Consider the following 13,970-nt stretch of genomic DNA (forward strand, 5'->3'; position numbering starts at 1 on the left):
GGGAAGGCAGAGAGGGTTAGGAGCTGGTTGAATGGACATGGGGAATCAGGGTGGAAACGAGGAGTGTGCTGTCACAGTATGGGGAGAGCAATTAGTGTCACATAACAATGTATGTGTAAATTTTTGTATGGGAGACTAACTTGAAATGTAAACTTCATTTAAACTACAACAATAAAAAAATTAAAAAAAAAACCCAGATATTGTTGATGGTCTATGCCAGGTATACTGGTAGGTGCTGGGTATACTATGGTCAAAAAATATAGTCATGACTTCTGCCTGATGGCATGGAGCTTACCAAATTTTAATAATTATTATATCGTTTTAACAATTATATGTTTATAGGACTCTCTTCCCATCTGGTGTGGAAACTTTTGAAGACTGAGACTATGTCTATTCATGTCTGTATCCCCATTGTTTAGCATGGTGCTGACACTCGATAAATACTTATTGAAGCAGTTTGAAAAAAAATTACTACTGTAGTAGTCTGAAGATGGTCACAAATTCTTCGACACTCCTCCCACTGAGAGGTGTAGTCTATTTCCTTCTCCTCGAATCTGTGACTGCTCTAATGATGGAAGTAATACTGTGCCAATTTCTAAGCCTAGGCCTTGAGACTAGCAGCTCTTATCTCTTGGAATATTCACTCTCAGATCCCTGAGCTGCCATGTAAGAAGTCATACTATCCTGCTTGAGAGACCACGTGGAAAGGCCCTGAGACTATATGGAGAGGGAGAGGAGCCCAAATGAACTCAGATTTCCATCTGTCTCTACCTAAACTAGAGGCATGTGGATGAAGCCATTTTGGATTTTCCAATCCAGCCCGGCCACCAGGTGAGTACCACCAAGTGACCTCAGTCGATGCCATGTACAGCACAAAAATGACCCATCTGAGCTCTTCTTGAATTCCTCACCCCTAACATTGTGAAATATAATAAATGATCGTTACTTTAAGCCAATAAGGTTTGGGTTAATTTGTTATGCAGCAATAGATAACCAGAACAACTATTTTTAAAATCTTGTACAACATTTTTGTTCTAATGACAAAGACACTTTCTGAAATCTCTCCTCGTCCTATAAGAGCTCTTGGTCTGTACTCGTCTGTTGTCACTGGAATTGTTTTTCCCTTATAGGTATGGTGTCATTTCTGAATCTGGACATTTAATATCTTTTGCCAAGTATAGGAAATTTTCAGTCATTATTTTCTCAAATAAAATTTCAGACCCCCCCTCTTTTTCTGCTTCTTCTAGGACTCCAATGACATGAAAGATAGATCTTTTGTTATAGTCCCACAGGTACTAGAAATTTTGTTCATTTTTCTTCAGTCTATGTTCTTTCTGTTGTTTAGATTGGGTAATTTCTATTGTTCTATTTTCAAGTTCACTTATTTCTTCCTCTGCTCCCTCTATTCTGTTGAGCCTATTCATTGAGTTTTTAAATTTCAGTTATTGTATTTTACAGTTCTAAATTTTCCATTTGGTTCTTCTTTGTATCTTCTATTTCTTTGCTGAGATTTACTATTTTTTCATTTGCTTCAAGTGTGTTCATAATTGCTCATTGATGCAATTTTATGATGGTGGCTTTAAATTCTTTGTTAGATCATTCTAATAACTGTGTTTTGCAAAGATTGTTGGAATCCCCACAATGTGTCAGCACTCTCCCCGCCTTCCCTTTCCACTCTGAGTTCTCTGTGTTCAATAAGGCAAGAAAATAAATAAAAGGTATACAGATAGGAAAGAGAAATAAAGCCGTGTTTATTTGCAGGTGATGTTATGGTCTACATAGAAAATCACAAGAAATCACAAACAAACAAACAAAACTGCCAGAACTAAATAATTGAGTCCAGCAAGGTCACAGAAATACAAGATCAACATTAAAAAATCAATTATATTTCTATGTACTAGCAATGAACATGTGGAAACTGAAATTAAAAACACAATACTATTAACAATTGCTCAAAATTGTAATACTTATGTATATATGCATATATGTAGCAAAAACATATACAATACTTGTATGCTAAAAACTACAAGTAGGCTGGTAACAAAAAAATCAAAGCTCTAAATAAATAGAGATATACTATGTTCATCGATTGGAAGACTTAACATAGTAAACATGTCAATTCTCCCCAAAGTGATCTATAGCTTTAATGGAATTCTCATGAAAATACCAGCAAGATTTTTGTAGTTAAAGGCAAGCTTATTGTAAAATTCATGTGGAAAGATAAAGAAACTAGAATAGCTACAGCAATTTTGAAAAAAAGTGGAGGTCTTACCCCACCCAAATTTGAACCTCAATCAAAACCTCACATCTTATACAAAAATTCAAAATGGACCATACATTTAAATGTAAAACCACAAAATTTTTAGAAGGAAATATAGGAGAAAATCTTTGGGACACAGGGCTAGGTGAAGAGTTTGTAGACATGCCATCTAAAGCATGATCCAAAAGAAAAAAAAAATGCAATGGAATACTAGGCAACGATAGAGAACAATGGTGAACCTGTGAAATATCTTACAACATGGATAAATCTGGAGGGCATTATGCTGAGTGAAATAAGTCAATCACAAAAGGACAAATACTGTATGAGACCACTATTACAAAAACTCAAGAAAAGGTTTACAAACAGAAAGAAATAATCTTTGATGGCTACGAGGTAGGGGAGGGGTGAGGATGGAAAAACAATAGACAAATGGTAACTTTTCTAAGTGGTCACTTTGGTGAAGGGTAAGACAGTACACAATACTGGGGAAGTTAGCACATCTTGACCAAGGCAAAATCACAGAAGCTTCATAGACACATCCAGACTCCCTGAGGGACCGAATTACTGGGCTGAGGGCTGGGGACCATGGTCTTGGGGCACATCTAGCTCAACTGGCATAACATAATTTATAAAGAAAATGTTCTACATTCTACCTTGGTGAGTAGCGTCTGGGGTCTTAAAAGCCTGTGAGCAGCCAACTAAGATACTCCACTGGTCTCACCACTTCAGGAGCAAGGGAGAATGAAGAAAACAAGATACAAGGGAAAGATTAGTCCAAAGGACTAATGGACCACAACTACCACAGCCTCCACCAGACTGAGTCCAGTATAACTAGATGGTGCCGGGCTACCACCACTGACTGCTCTAACAGGGATCACAAAAGAGGGTCCCAGGCAGAGCTGGAGAAAAATGTAGAACAAAATTCTAACTCACAAAAAAAGACCAGACTTACTGGTCTGACAGAGATTGGAGAAACCCCAAGAGGATGGCCCCCAGACACTCTTTAAACTCAGTACTGAAGTCACTCCTGAAGTTCGCCCTTCAGCCAAAGATTAGACAGGTTGATAAAACAAACAATAACACACATGAGGAATGTGCTTTGTAGTTCAACCATGTATACGAGATTAAATGGGCACATCAGCCCAAAAGCAAAGACTAGAAGGCAGGAAAGGACAGGAAAATTGGATGAATAGAAATGGGGAACCTGGAGTAGAGACGGGAAGAGTGTTGACATGTCGTGTGTTTGGCAACCAATGTCACAAAACAATGTGTGTACTCTTTAATGAGAAACTAATTTGCTCTGTAAACTTTCACCTAAAGGACAAAAAAAAAAAAAAAAAAAATCAATAAATTGAACTTCATCAAAATTATAAATTTTGCTTTGTGAAAAATCTATGTTGAGAGATGAAAAGGCAATCTACAGACAAGGAGAAAATATTTGCAAACCATATATTTGACAAAGAACTTGTCTCAAATATATCAAGAATTTTCAAAATGCAATAGTAAAAAAGCACACAATTCAATAAGAAAATGGGCAAAAGACATGACCAGACATCTCACCAAAGATGATATATGGATGGCAAATAGGAAAGCTCTGTCCAAAAAAAAAAAACTAAAGTCTAGGTCCTAGGTAAAAGGCCAGTCTGGGAGTAACTTCACACTAAATAAATAAGCCTGAATTTATACAGTACCTAAAAATATTAATTGAACTCATTTGATTTTGGAAATTTGATCAAGGACATAAAATCTAATTCTTCATCAATGTTCCAATGTCACTTCCAATCACAAAGATTTAACTTTTAAGATAATCTACAAAATCAAGAAAGTAAAAATCCTAAGACAGTTTGACCCCAGCAAAATGATGAAAGCCAAGGGTAGCTGCAATGAGCACTTGCAGCTGAGGAGACTAGGTATTTCAAACATAAAGCTTCAATGGTAAATCACTGAGCCTCCAACATGGTCGAGCCATACTGAAAGCCAAAAGGGATATCCAAGCAGCTCAACAAATGTATGAAGATTTCCCATAATTTCAAGAAATAAGATAAAAATATTCCATAGCAACTGTTCTCAAAGTATGAGCCCTAGACTACTAGACTAGTAGCATCTGCATCATGTAGAACTTGCTCAAACCAAACCAAATCCATTGCCACTGGTGGCACAGTGGTTAAGCACTCAGCTGCTAACCAAAAGGTCAGCAGGACAAACCCACCAGCCGCTCCGCAGGAGAAAGATGTGACAATCTGCTTCTGTAAAAACGTTTACAGCCTCGGAAACCCTATTGGGCAGTTCTACTCTGTCCTATAGGGTCACTATGAGTCAGAATCGATTTGACAGCAATAGGTTTGGTTTGGTTTGAGCAAGTTCCTGCATGATGCTGATTCTACTAGTCCAGGCATTTTATTTCATGCTAGCTTTGTGTTTGGAATACCTCGTCTCCTCAACTCCAGTGCTCACTGCAGCTACCCTTGGCTATCATTTTGAGTGTCTTCCACTTTAAGAGGCTCATCTTCCAGCAATATGCTGTACAATATTCTGTTGTGATCCATAGGGTTTTTCATTGGCTAATTTTTAGAAGTAGATCGTCAGGCCTTTCTTCTTATTCTGTCTTAGTCTGGAAGCTCCACTGAAACCTTTCCACCATGGGTAATACTGCTGGTATTTGAAATGCTGGTGGCATAGCCTCCAGCATCAAAGCAACACAAACTACCACAGTATGACAAACTTAGAGATGGGTGGTGGACTGACCTACCCTAAAAACCAAAAACCAAACCCACTACCGTTGGGTCGATTCTGACTCATAGCGACCCTATAGGACAGAGCAGAACTGCCCCATAGGGTTTCCAAGGAGCTCCTGGTGGATTCGAAATGCTGACCTTTTGGTTAGCAGCCGTAGCTCTTAACCACTACACCACCAGGATTTCCAATCCTATCCTAGCCTGGTGTAATTTGCCACTGGTCTGAGTGAACATGGTATGTGACTTTACATTCTAAGCGTATAATTAAACACTCCAAGTTTCTTTGCAAGCAGCACACAGATAACCATGACAGCATTCATTCCCTAAGTCAAAGGTGCAAGCATGCAACATGCAAATACCTGAGGGAAGGCTGTGGAATAGTGTCTGGACTGGCTGGTACCTGGACTCCCTTTTCCCATTCTTCCTTCCATGTATCCGCAAAGAGGTAATAGTTGTCAGGGTTAATATGGTGAGAATCTGGAATTTTCATGGCACTGATGAGGTCCTTCCGGAATACCTGCAAAGATATTGCACACACCTTGAGAAGGCCATCACTATGGAACTAACACGACTTAATGTTCTCCTTTTAAAAAGACCATTCCCACCCATTCTCCAGCAAGAGAAATATCTTTAACTTTATAAACAGTCAAATCAACTCTTTGGAAAGGGTTTGAAGTATCGACAGGGAAGCCAGCTTATTCTGGATTTACTAAAGTGTAAATGGGTCCTTCCTGAATTATTTTCTTGGGATCCTTGAATTTAAATCAATAATACAGGTTTGTCTTAGTCATCTAGTGCTGCTATAACAGAAATACCACAAGTGGATGGCTTTAACAAGGAGAAATTTATTCTCTCACAGTCTAGTAGGCTACAAGCCCATATACAGGACACCATCTCCAGAGGAAGGCTTTCTCCTTCTGTCAGCTCTGGAGGAAGGTCCTTGTCATCAGTCTTCCCTTGGTCTGGGAGCATCTCAGTGTAGGAACGTCAGGTCCAAAGGACGTGCTCTGCTCCAGACGCTGCTTTCTTGGTGGTATGAAGTCCCCATGTCTCTCTGCTTGCTTCTCTCCTTTATATCTCAAAAGACATTGACTTAAGACACTATCCAATCTTGTAGCTCTCATCAATGTAACTGCCACTAATCCATCTCATTACATCATAATGACAGAATTTACAACACATAGGGAAATCACATCAGATGATAAAATGGTAGCCAACCATACAATACTGGGAATCATGACCTAGCCAAGTTGACAGATATTTTTGGGGGACACAATTCAATCCATGACTAAGTTACTCTACAAGTTTGCATAAAACAAATAATACTTAACTCTATTAAATTAAGTAATAAGTGTCCACTCATAACTTACAATTGTTTATTTAGCCATCACATTATTTTTTAATTGTTTAGAAAAAAATTTAAACTCACAGAAAAGTTACAAAAATAGTACAGATTTCTCATACAGTCTTCATTTGGTTTCTTTGAGTGTTAACATCTTACATAACCAGAGTACAATGGTCTGAATAGGGATATTAACATTGCTATAATACTATTAACTAATTCACAGACCTTATTCAAATTTCACTGGTTTCCCCCCAATGTCCTTTTTCTATTCCAGAATTCAATCCAGGATCCCATGTTACATATTGTTGTCATGACTCCTTAGTCTCCTGTAATCTGTGGAAGTTTCTCAATATTCGTTTGTCTTTTATGACAAGGTTTATGTATTAACACATTTAAGTTTCTTTTTATTGTGGTGACATATATGTAACAACACATTTGTCACTTCAACCATTTTTATGTGTACATTTCAGCAACATTAATTACATTCACCATGTTTTGCAACCATCACCACTATACGTTTCCAAAATTTTCCATCACCTGCAACAGAAACTCAGTGTCCCTTAAACAATAACTTTCCCTTTCCCCTCTCACTCACCCCTGGTAATCACCAAAAAACTTTAGTCTCTAAGAATTTGCTACTCTAGATATTTCATATAAGTGGGATCATACAATATTTGTCCTTTTATGTCTAACTTATTTCATTCAGCATAATGTTTTCAAAGACTTTAATACTTTGAAGAGTACTGGTCAGGTATTTTGTAGAATGTCCCTCCAATTTGGGTTTGTAAGTTTTTCCATGAATAGATTAAGGCGGTGCATTTTGGCAAGAATACTACAGAAGTAATGCTGTGCCCTTCTCATTCCATTATATCAGGGGATATATGATGCTGGTATGGCTTATTACTGGTGATATTAAACTCAATCACTTGGTTAAAGCAGTGTCTTGCTGGGTTTCCCTACTTTTTGGTTACTGTAATTACCTTTGCAATTAATAAATATCTTGGGGGAGATACTTTGAGAACTATAAAAAATTCTGATTTTCCTCAAACTGTCGTGGATTAATTTTAGCATCCATTGGTGGATATCTTGCCTGTAACAATTATTACTCTGGTGTTCTAATGGCGATTTTCTATTTTCCTTACTTCTTCTACATTTTGTATGTTAAGTTCATATCCTGTTACCTTACTGAATTATTTTACTGCTTGAGTTAGTTTTACCATTGACTCACTATGGTTTTTCAGGTATACTACCATATAATCTGCAAATTAAAATTAAAACAAGTCCACAAGAACCAAAATACGACCTTGAGTACATTCCACCTGAATTTAGAGGTCATCTCAAGAAAAGGTATGACATGTTGAACACTAATGACCAAAGAAAGACCAGACCAGGTGTTGGATGACATCAAGGACATCATACATGAAGAAAACAAAGGGTCATTAAAAAGACAGGAAAGAAAGAAAAGACCAAAATGGACGTCAGAAGAGACTCTGAAAGTTGCTCTTGAATGTAGAGAAGCGAAAGTATACAGAAGATATGATGAAGTAAAAGAAGTAAACAAAAGATTTCAAAGGGCGGCTTGAGAAGACAAAGTAAAGTATTATAATGACATGTGCAAAGACCTGGAGTTAGAAAACCAATAGGGAAGAATATCCTTGGCATTTCTCAAGCTGAAAGAACTAAAGAAAAAATTCAAGGCTCAAGTTGCAATTTTGAAGGATTCTATAGTCAAAATATTGAATGACACAGGAAGCATCAAATGAAGATGGAAGGAATACACAGAGTCACTGTATAAAAAGAACTGGCTGATGTTCAATGATTTCAGGAGGTAGCATATGATCAAGAACCAATGGTACTGAAGGAAGAAGTTCAAGGTGCACTGAAGGCACTGGCGAAAAACAAGGCTCCAGGAATTGACGGAATACCAATTGAGATGTTTCAACAAACGGATGCAGTGCTGGAGGAGTTCACTGGTCTATGCCAAGAAATTTGGAAGACAGCTACCTGGCCAACCGACTGGAAGAGATCCATATTTGTGCCCATTCCAAAGAAAGGTGATCCAACAGAATGTGAAAACTATCAAACAATATTATTAATGTCACACATAAGTAAAATTTTGCTGAAGATAATTCAAAAATGGTTGCAGCAGTACACTGACAGGGAACTGCCAGAAATTCAAGCCAGATTCAGAAGAGGACATGGAACGAGGGATATCACTGCTGGTGTCAGATGGATCTTGGCTGAAAGCAGAGAATATCAGAAAGATGTTTACCTTTGTTTTATTTACTATGCAAAGGAATTTGACTGTATGGATTATAACAAATTATGGATAACATTGCGAAGAATGGGAATTCCAGAACACCTAATTAAAACTGTGCTCATGAGGAACCTGTACTTAGACCAAGAGGCAGTCGTTCGAAGAGAACAACGGGATACTGCATGGTTTAAAGTCAAGAAAGGCGTGTGTCAGGGTTGTATCCTTTCACCAATACTTATTCAATCTGTATGCCGAGCAAATAATCTGAGAAACTGGACTATATGAAGATGAATGTGGCAACAGGATTGGAGGAAGACTCATTAACAACCTGCAATATTCAGATGACATAACCTTGCTTGCTGAAAGTGAAGAAGACTTGAAGCAGTTACTGATGAAGATCAAAGACCCAGCCATCAGTATGGATTCTTTAGTACATAAAGAAAACAAAAATCCTCACAACTGGACCAATAAGCAACATCATGATAAACGGAGAAAAGACTGAAGTTGTCAAGGATTTCATTTTACTTGGATTCACAATCAACGACCATGGAAGCGCCAGTCAAAAAATCAAATGACGGGCAAATCTGCTGCAAAAGACCTCTTTAAAGTATTCAAAAGCAAAGATAATCAGTTTAAGGACTAAGGTGCGCTTGATCTAAGCCACAGTGTTTTCAATCACCTCATACGTATGTGAAAGCTGAACAATGAATAAGGAAGACTGAAGAATTGATGATGCCTTTGAATTATGGTGTTGTCGAAGAATATCATGGACTGCCAGAAGACGGAACAAATTTGTCTTGGAAGAAGTACAGCCAGAGAACTCCTTGGAAGTGAGGATGGCAAGAGTTCATCTCACATACTTCTGGACATATTACCAGGAGGGATCAGTCCCTGGAGAAGGACATCATGTTTAGTAAAGCAGAGGGTCAGTGAAAAAGAGGAAGATCCTCAATGAGATGGACTGACAGAGTGGCTGCAACAATGGGCTCAAGCATAATGATTTTGAGGATGGCACAGGACTGGGCAGTGTTTCATTCTATTGTGCATATGGCCACTATGAGTCAGAACCTGACAACTACGTGGTAATTCTACTTTTAGTTTTTTAAGAAACCACCACACTGTTTTCCACAATAGTTGTACCATTTTGCATTCCCATCAGCAATGGACAAAGGTTCCAATTTCCCCACAGCCTTGCCAACATTTGTTATTTTCCGTTTTTTTTTCTTTAGCCATCCTAGTGGAAATGAAATGGTTATCTCATTGTGGTTTTGATTTGCATCTCTCTAGTGGGTAATGAAGGAGCCCTGGTGGCATAGTAGTTAAAGTGCTTGGCTGCTAACCATAAGCTCAATGGTTCTAATCCACCAGCCGCCCTGCGGGAGAAAGATGTGGTAGACTGCTTCCATAAAGATTTACAGCCTTAGAAACGGTATATGGCAGTTCCACTTTGTCCTACAGGGTTGCTGTGAGTCAGAACTCTACAACAGCAGGTTTGGCTTGGGTGAATGGCTAATGACACTGAGCATATTTTCATGTGCTTGGTGGCTATTTGGATATCCTCTTTGGTGAAATATATTTTCAAGTACTTTGCCCATTTTTTGATCAGGTTATTTGTTATTTTTGTTGTTAAGCAGTCAAAGTTTTTTATATATATATATTTTAGCTATTAGATTCTTACTGGATACATGGCTTATGACGGTATTCTCCCAATTGGTAGCTTGTCTTTTTACTTTTTTGGTAAAGCCTTTGATGAACATAATTTTTATGAGGTCCCATTTATTTATTTTGTCTTTTGCTGTTCGTGTTTTTGTTATTAGATAATTCATTATTAAAGCAGTGATACAAACAGAGGCTTGTACACCAATGTTCACTTCAGCACTATTTACAACAGCCAAAAGATGGAAACAACCTAAATGCCCATGAAAAGATGAATGGTAAAGAAAATGTGGTACATACATACAATGGAATATTACTCAGCCAGAAATGAAGTCCGGATACATGCTACAACATGAATGGTGCTTGAAGACATTATGCTGAGTAAAATAAGTCAATCATAAAAGGACAAATATTGTATGACCTCACTTATATAAAAAGTTGAGGCAAAGGTACAGAGACCAAAGTTTAAGTGGTTACCAAGGGTGGGAGGGAGGGTTATTGCTTATGGAGCACTGAGTTTAAGTTTAAAGCGATGGAAAATTCACAATGATTAAGGTTAAGGGTCACACAGCTGATTAATGGTCAATAAGTTGTACACCTGTAAAAAGTTGAACTGGCAAATGTTATGTGATAGATATACTTAAACAACAACAAAAGAGCAGGTGCTAGGGCTGCTTATGTACAACCAAACACCTCATGGGATTTGGTTCCTTGATTTGGAGGTTTAGGGTCATAGTTTCCTGGGACATCTCACTTAACTGGCCTAAGTAATGTGTTTAGTGCTTCTGTTCTACCCCCCAGTTTGCTGTTTATTGCATGGGGTCTTAAAAACTTGCCAAGCGACCATCCAAGGCACGACTATTGGTCTCTATTCGCCTGGAGCAAAAAAAGGAGGAGAGTCAGGAAAAGGAGGAAATGGAATGTGTGTCTAATTGCCTCCATGAACAACTGCTTCCTTTGCCATGAGACCAAAAGCACAAGATGGTACTCAGCTACCATTACTGAAAGTTTTGATAAAAGATTCTATAGAAGAATCTTGATCAAAAGGAGGAAAACATAGAACAGGATTTTAAATTTTCATGGAATTTGGACTTTCTGGAGTCACTGAGGATAGATGAACCTCTGAAACTATTGCCCTGAAGATAATCTTTAAACCTTAAACAAAAAATATCCCCTGAAGTCTTCTTAAAACCAAACAATAGTTTACTATGCTCTTATTTTTTAAATTGTGCTTTAAGTGAAAGTTTACAGTTCAAGTCAGTTTTTCATACAAAAATTTATACACACATTGCTATGTGATCCTAGCGGCTCTCCCTATAATGTGACAGCACACTCTTCCTATCAACCCCAGATTTCCCGTGTCTATTCAACCAGCTCCTGTCCCTTTCTGCCTACTCATCTTGCCTCTGGACAGAAGCTGTCTATTTAGTCTCATGTATCTACTTGAGCTAAAAAGCACTCTCTTCACGAGTATCATTTCACGTCCCATAGTGCAGTCTAATCTTTGTCTGAAGAGTTAGCTTCGGAAATGGTTTCAGTTCTGGGCTAATGAAGACCCCGGGGGCCATGTCTTCCGGGGTCCCTCCAGTCTCAGTAAGACCATTAAGTCTGGTCTTTTACTAGAATTTGAGTTCTGCACCCCACTTTTCTCCTGCTTGTCAGGGACTCTGTTGTGTTCCCTTTCAGGGCGGTCATTCGTGGTAGCCGGGCACCATCTAGTTCTTCTGGTCTCAGGCTGATGGAGTCTCTGGTTTATGCGGCCCTTTGTGACTCTTGGGCTAATATTTTCCTTGTGTCTTTGATGCTCTTCATTCTCATTTGCTCCAGGTGGGTTGGGATCAACTGATGTATTTTAGATGGCTTCTTGCTAGCTTTTAAGACCCCAGACGCCACTCACCAAAGTGGGATGCAGAACATTTTCTTAGTAAGCTTTGTTATTCCAACTGACCCAGATGTCCCCTGAAACCATGGTCCCCAGACCCCTGCCGCTACTACTCTGTCCCTCAGTCTTTGGTTGTATTCAGGAAACTTCTTAGCTTTTGGTTTAGTCCAGTTGTGCTGACTTCCCCTGTAGTGTGTGTTGTCCTTCCCTTCACTGAAGTTGATTCTTGTCTACTATCTAGTTAGTGAATACCATCTCCCTCCCTCCCCACCCTTGTAATTATTAAAGAATGTTTTCTTCTGTGTTTAAACCATTTCTTGAGTTCTTATAATAGTGGTCTCATACAATATTTGTCCTTTTGCAACTGACTAATTTCACTCAGCATAATGCCTTCCAGATTCCTCCATGTTATGAGGTGTTTCACAGATTCATCGTTGCGTACTGTTCCATTGTGTGAATATACCATAATTTGTTTATCCATTTGTCCGTTGATGGGCACCTAGGTTGTTTCCATCTTTTTACTATCGTGAACAGTGCTGCAATGAACATGAGTGTGCATATATCTATTTGTGTGATGGCTCTTATTTCTCTAGGATATATTCCAAGGAGTGGGATTGCTGGATCATATGGTACTTCTATTGCTAGCTTTTTAAGGAAGCACCAAATCGATTTCCTAAGTGGTTGTACCATTTTACATTACCACCAAGAATGAATAAGTATTCCAGTTTCTCCACAACCTCTCCAACATTTATTATTTTGTGTTTTTTGGATTAATGCTAGCCTTGTTGGGGTGAGATGGTATCTCACTGTAGTTCTGATTTGCATTTCTCTAATGGCTAATGATCGTGAGCATTTCCTCAATGTCTTCATTGGTGAAGTGCCTGTTCATATCCTTTGCCCATTTTTTAATTGGGTTGTCTTTTTGTTGTTGAGGCTTTGCAGTATCTTGTAGATTTTAGAGATTAGATACTGATTGGATTTGTCATAGCCAAATTTTTTTTTCCAGTCTGTAGGTTCTCTTTTTCCTTTTTTGGTGAAGTCTTTTGATAAGCATAAGTGTTTGATTTTTAGGATGTCCCAGTTATCTAGTTTCTCTTCTGGTTTTTGTGCATTGTTAGTAATATTTTGTATTCTGTTTATAGCATGTATTAGGGCTCTTAGCATTGTCCCTATTTTTTCTTCCACGATCTTTATCGTTTTCAGTTTTATATTTAGGTCTTTGATTCGTTTTGAGTTAGTTTTTGTGCATGGTGTGAGGTATGCGTCTTGCTTCACTTTGTTGGAGATGGATATCCAGTTACGCCAGTACCATTTGTTAAAGAGACTGTCTTTTCCCCAATTAACGGACGTTGGGCCTTTGTCAAATATCAGCTGCTCATGGGTGGATGAATTTATGTCTGGATTCTCAATTGTGTTCCATTGGTCTATGTATCTGTTGTTGTACCAGTACCAGGCTGTTCTGACTACTGTGGCGGTATAATAGGTTCTAAAATCAGGTAGTGTGAGGCCTCCCACTTTGTTCTTCTTGAGCAATGCTTTATTTATCTGGGGCTTCTTCCCTTTCCATATGAAGTCGATTATTTATTTCTCCATCTCATTTAAAAATGTCAGTGGAATTTGGATCGGGATTGCCTTGTATCTGTAGATCACTTTGGGTAGAATAGATATTTTCACAAGGTTGAGTCTTCTATCCATGAGCAAGGTATGTTTTTCCACTTATGCGTGTCTCTTTTGGTTTCTTGCAGTAGTGTTCTGTAGTTTTCTTTGTATAGGTGGTTTATATCTCTGGTTAGATTTATTCCTAAGTATTTTATCTTCTTGGGGGCTATTGTAAA

The 13,970-nt window shown here is 38.3% G+C and overlaps 1 protein-coding gene across 1 annotated transcript in view; it reads right to left on the minus strand.

The window, feature by feature from the left end:
* Positions 1-13,970, minus strand: part of JADE3 (jade family PHD finger 3) — a 101,701-nt gene that overhangs the window by 53,034 nt on the left and 34,697 nt on the right. Inside the window, exon 3 of the mRNA XM_004376905.2 lies at positions 5,355-5,512. Within this exon, the coding sequence (XP_004376962.2) occupies positions 5,355-5,512 (158 nt within the window). The remainder of the gene's footprint in view (positions 1-5,354; positions 5,513-13,970) is intronic.

The sequence above is a fragment of the Trichechus manatus genome, unplaced genomic scaffold (assembly GCF_000243295.1).
Source record: "Trichechus manatus latirostris isolate Lorelei unplaced genomic scaffold, TriManLat1.0 scaffold00046, whole genome shotgun sequence".
NCBI classification, from domain to species: domain Eukaryota; kingdom Metazoa; phylum Chordata; class Mammalia; order Sirenia; family Trichechidae; genus Trichechus; species Trichechus manatus.